This window comes from Nerophis ophidion, linkage group LG27 (genome assembly GCF_033978795.1).
Source record: "Nerophis ophidion isolate RoL-2023_Sa linkage group LG27, RoL_Noph_v1.0, whole genome shotgun sequence".
NCBI lineage: Eukaryota > Metazoa > Chordata > Actinopteri > Syngnathiformes > Syngnathidae > Nerophis > Nerophis ophidion.
This window is the reverse complement of record NC_084637.1, coordinates 15,526,588-15,530,615: the sequence shown is the minus strand read 5'-3', so window position 1 is coordinate 15,530,615 and position 4,028 is coordinate 15,526,588. Positions and strand designations below refer to the sequence as shown.

General features: G+C 40.8%; 1 protein-coding gene across 1 annotated transcript; it reads right to left on the bottom strand.

The window, feature by feature from the left end:
* Nucleotides 1-1,684: 1,684 nt before the first annotated feature.
* Nucleotides 1,685-3,768, bottom strand: LOC133544518 (gamma-crystallin M2-like). Its single transcript, XM_061889924.1, has 3 exons — nt 3,647-3,768; nt 3,325-3,567; nt 1,685-2,013 (listed from the first exon to the last, which is right to left on the bottom strand). The coding sequence occupies exons 1-3, from the start codon at nt 3,653-3,655 to the stop codon at nt 1,738-1,740; spliced, it is 528 nt and encodes a 175-aa protein (XP_061745908.1). The 5' UTR covers nt 3,656-3,768; the 3' UTR covers nt 1,685-1,737.
* Between the last annotated feature and the right edge of the window lie 260 nt (nt 3,769-4,028).

Here is a 4,028-nt window from a genome sequence, read left to right as displayed (position 1 = left end):
AATTTACCAGAGGGCGCACCACTCGGAGTCTCCTCATTCATCTTTGCACGGACATAATAATTGACCCGATTGTGTTGTCTTTCAGGTAACCATCAACCACCAGGGCAAAGGAATGAATTGTGGGATTAATCTGTGTGTTTACATGATAAATGCAACATTCTCAATGTTACATCACTTGAGTCATCCTGTTATTTTTGACTGTCCTATTTTATGTATTTATTATTTAGTCACACACACACACACAAACACACACAAATAATATACAATCTAAAGCAAAAAACATGTGGGAAAGGCCTAAGATCTTGTAAAGCCCCCACAACTCTCAAGACATCATAATTATGACACCGGCAAAAATAGACAAGTCAAATCCAATACATATTATTTTATCATAGTTAATTCGATACCAGTTTGCCCTTCAATAGTTTTTTCAAGACAATAAAATGCAGTTGTGGACAGTGTCTTGTTGAGCAAGTATTTTTATATAGCCCTGTTTTATTTTTATTTCATTCACTCTATATTTAAATAGAACTATTTGATACAACATTAAATATAAAGGAGCAGAAATAAGTATTCGTAAAATATGTTGCCAATTCACACGAATAGTCGCTGTTCCTTAAGGCCATATTTCTATTTCATAACGTACAACAAAACAATACACACAAACATCAGCTTACTCAAAGTCATATCACCATGAAAAAAAAATTGATTGAAATGCATCGTTTTCAATTCCAATTGTTTATTTATTTCAGAAGATTATGTAAAACATTTGGTAAATCTATAGACAAATGTACATACAATAGATTAGAATCAATATTGTCAAAAGTGTTTTTTTTTAAAAAGAGGAGAAAGTAATAATTTTGAATTAAGAAGATTTTGTAAAGGCGTGATTGACAAGTAGCACCACAAATAGTATTGCAATACATTATATGTGGAAAAAATAAAACATAACATAATGTTAACATACAAGAACGATAAATAAGATAACAAACTTTGCTTAAAATACTATAATATATATATATATATGTATATATATATATATATATATATATAGTATGTATGTGTGGGAAAAATCCCAAGACTACTTAATCTCTACAGAACTGTTTCATGAGGGGTTCCCTCAATCATCAGGAGATTTTAATGGAAGCATTCACATACAATGGTTCATATAGGGCACAGAGTGGGTGGGTACAGGCAGGCGTAGGGGCGTGGTGATTGGCTCATGTGTTACCTAGGAGGTGTTTCCGTCTGTGACGGCACGCTGATATGATTTCACTGCGCTTGTTGAGGGATGACAGGTCTGGATGCTATATAATAAACAGTTTCTCTTTTAAGCATAGGTTGCATCTTTTATTACCACTGTTGTAAGGTGTGCTGGATGCAAGAATTTGCCATGTTATAGAATATTCAACATTATTGTCATTGAGGTTCCAAATGTACTTGCTGAGTTCTGTAGAATTCCGCAGGGTCTGAAATTCCTACAATGTGAGTTCCTTGATTTTTTTTTCACATTCTCTCTCTCACAGTAGAAGTGTACCTATGATAAAAATTACAGACCTCTGTCATCATTTTAAGTGGGAGAACTTGCACAATCGGTGGCTGACTAAATACTTAATTGCCCTACTGTATATCGATGTCATTTGTATTGTGCGTCGTCCGTATCGCGCGGACAAATGAGAGGAAACAGTTATAGTTTGCAGGAGTTTATTTATGCATTTATTGACGCATTGAGAGCGGGAACTAGAACTCTGTGATCCTGCGGAAGGAGCCTATGCCGGGAGAGGAGGCCCCCCAGTCGGCGTGCTGCCGGTACTCGCCCTGCTCCAGGAGGTACTGGTGCCCCCTGTAGTTCGGGAGGTCGTAGAACACCCAGGCGCCGTCGGTTACCACGCAGGAGTAGGCCTCGCGCACCTTGTAGGCGTCGTACAGCGAGGGGCAGTCGTCGGCGCACTCCACCATCTGGCCCCCGAAGTTGGACCTCTCGTACAGCCTCAGCTTCCAGGCGCTGCCGTAAACCTGCAAGCCAAAGGCGACATGAGGAAGGTGTCAGGTATGCGTGTACAGTCGATGGCCTGTTTGAGAGTGTCACAACATTGTTGTTTACGGCCGAAGAACTTTTTTACGGTAAACCAAAACGTGAATGCTGTTGTTGTGTGTCATTAAGGAAGCCAAGAAAAAACGCCTACAATAAACCCACATAAGAAACCAAGAACTCGCCGTTGATCATTCTACAAAAGGTACGCCACTTAATTAAATATTCAAACACAGTGTTACCGTTCAAATGTTGTGTAATGTTACAGTGGCCAAAAATAATAAATAGTCAGCCACTGATTGGGCAATTTCTCCCACTTAAAATGATGACAGAGGTCTGTAATTTTCATCATCGGTACACTTCAACTGTGAGAGACAGAATGTGAAAAAAAAAAAATCCCGGAATTCACATTGTAGGATTTCTAAAGAATTTCATTGTAAACTATGGTGGAAATTATGTTTGGTCAACCATTCAAAGCTGTCTTTAGCACCGATACATAGCCGGTGTTTCTTTGTTTGTTGTGAAGCTTTAACACAGAGCGGTCAAGCGAACATGTTTCTCTACGTCAACCAGCAAGTTTTTGGATGGGAATATTGTGATATTAAATTGGCTCTTACCGGAGACTTGAGTGGATTATGCGACTTCCTGTAGCTGTCAAAAAGTCAGCTGTGATCTTGGCTCCGGCTTCTCTCAGAGACACTGGCGTTCACCGCAGCCCTCCGATATTCAGGTATAACTTTATAATCTCACTACAACACTATTAACACAATAAGCAGATATGGGATTTTCGAGAATTATCCTACTAAATGTGTCTAATAACATCTGAATCGCTCACACTGCCGTCGCCTTTTTTTTTTTCTGTTCTTCACTCTAACTTTCCTCATCCACGAATCTTTCATCCTCGCTCAAATTAATGGGGAAATTGTCGTTTTCTCGGTCCGAATAGCTGTTTTTGTTGGAGGCTCCCATTAAAAACAATGTGAATACGTGAGGAGCCATCAACATGTGACGTCATCGTCTGCGACTTCCGGTAGAGGCAAGGCTTTTCTCTTAGCACCGAAAGTTGCCAACTTTATCGTGGATGTTCTCTACTAAATCCTTTCAGCATAAATATGGCAATATCGCGAAATGATCAAGTATGACACATAGAATGGACCTGCTATCCCCGTTTAAATAAGAAAATGTAATTTCAGTAGGCCTTTAACTTCAACTTTAACTCAATAAAACCTCTGCATGGTTTTGAATGAATACCTCGGCCTACTACGCTACCGTACTTTGACTCCACGGTTCCTTACGTTCTTGATAGCGCGGCAGGATTTGATGCTGTCGCTGAAGGCCATCCACTGCTGGTTGTCGGCGTACTCCCCCGGGCAGAGGATGTACTGGAAGCCCTTGTAGTTGGGCCTCTCGTAAAGCACCCACACCCCGCTCTCCACCCGGATGGAGCTGCAGCGGGTGAAGTAGGTGTGCAGGTCGGCGCAGTCACTGCTGCAGTTGTAGCAGCGCCCCTGGAATTTCTTCTCCTCGTAGAACGTGATCTTCGCGGCAAAAAGGAGAAATTAAATAATGCAGATTTTTTTTAATTCATATTTATATACATATATATAAATATCTCACCTTCCCCATCTTGATGCCCAGCAAGTCTCAGTCCTAGCTGCAGCCCCCATCAAAGTATTTATCGATAAACAAAATGTGCAGAGCGAGGCAAGCCTTTGATACCCAGATGAGGTGGATTTGCATATCAGCAAAGCGGGGCCGCTTGATTGGCTTTTGTTCCGCTGCGATCAAACACATGAGGGGCAGGGGCAGTGGTTTCCCCCCCGATGGTGCGTCCCACATCACTCCAGTGGGTTCTGGTGACACTTTTACAGCATACAAATGTGCAGCCGGCCTGGATTTATTGTGGACGGAGGCAAAAGTGCCTCAAATAATGTGAGGACTGATTATTAGGGGGTGTCAACATTTTTTATTATTGTTTGGATTAATTGTTATTTGTAAC

What these genes read in the sequence shown, in the direction of transcription:
- LOC133544518 (XM_061889924.1), bottom strand. An exon ending in CCTGCCGCGCTATCAAGAAC is followed by an intron (nt 2,014 to 3,324) that starts GTAAGGAACCGT and finishes TTTGGCTTGCAG; the next exon opens with GTTTACGGCAGCGCCTGGAA.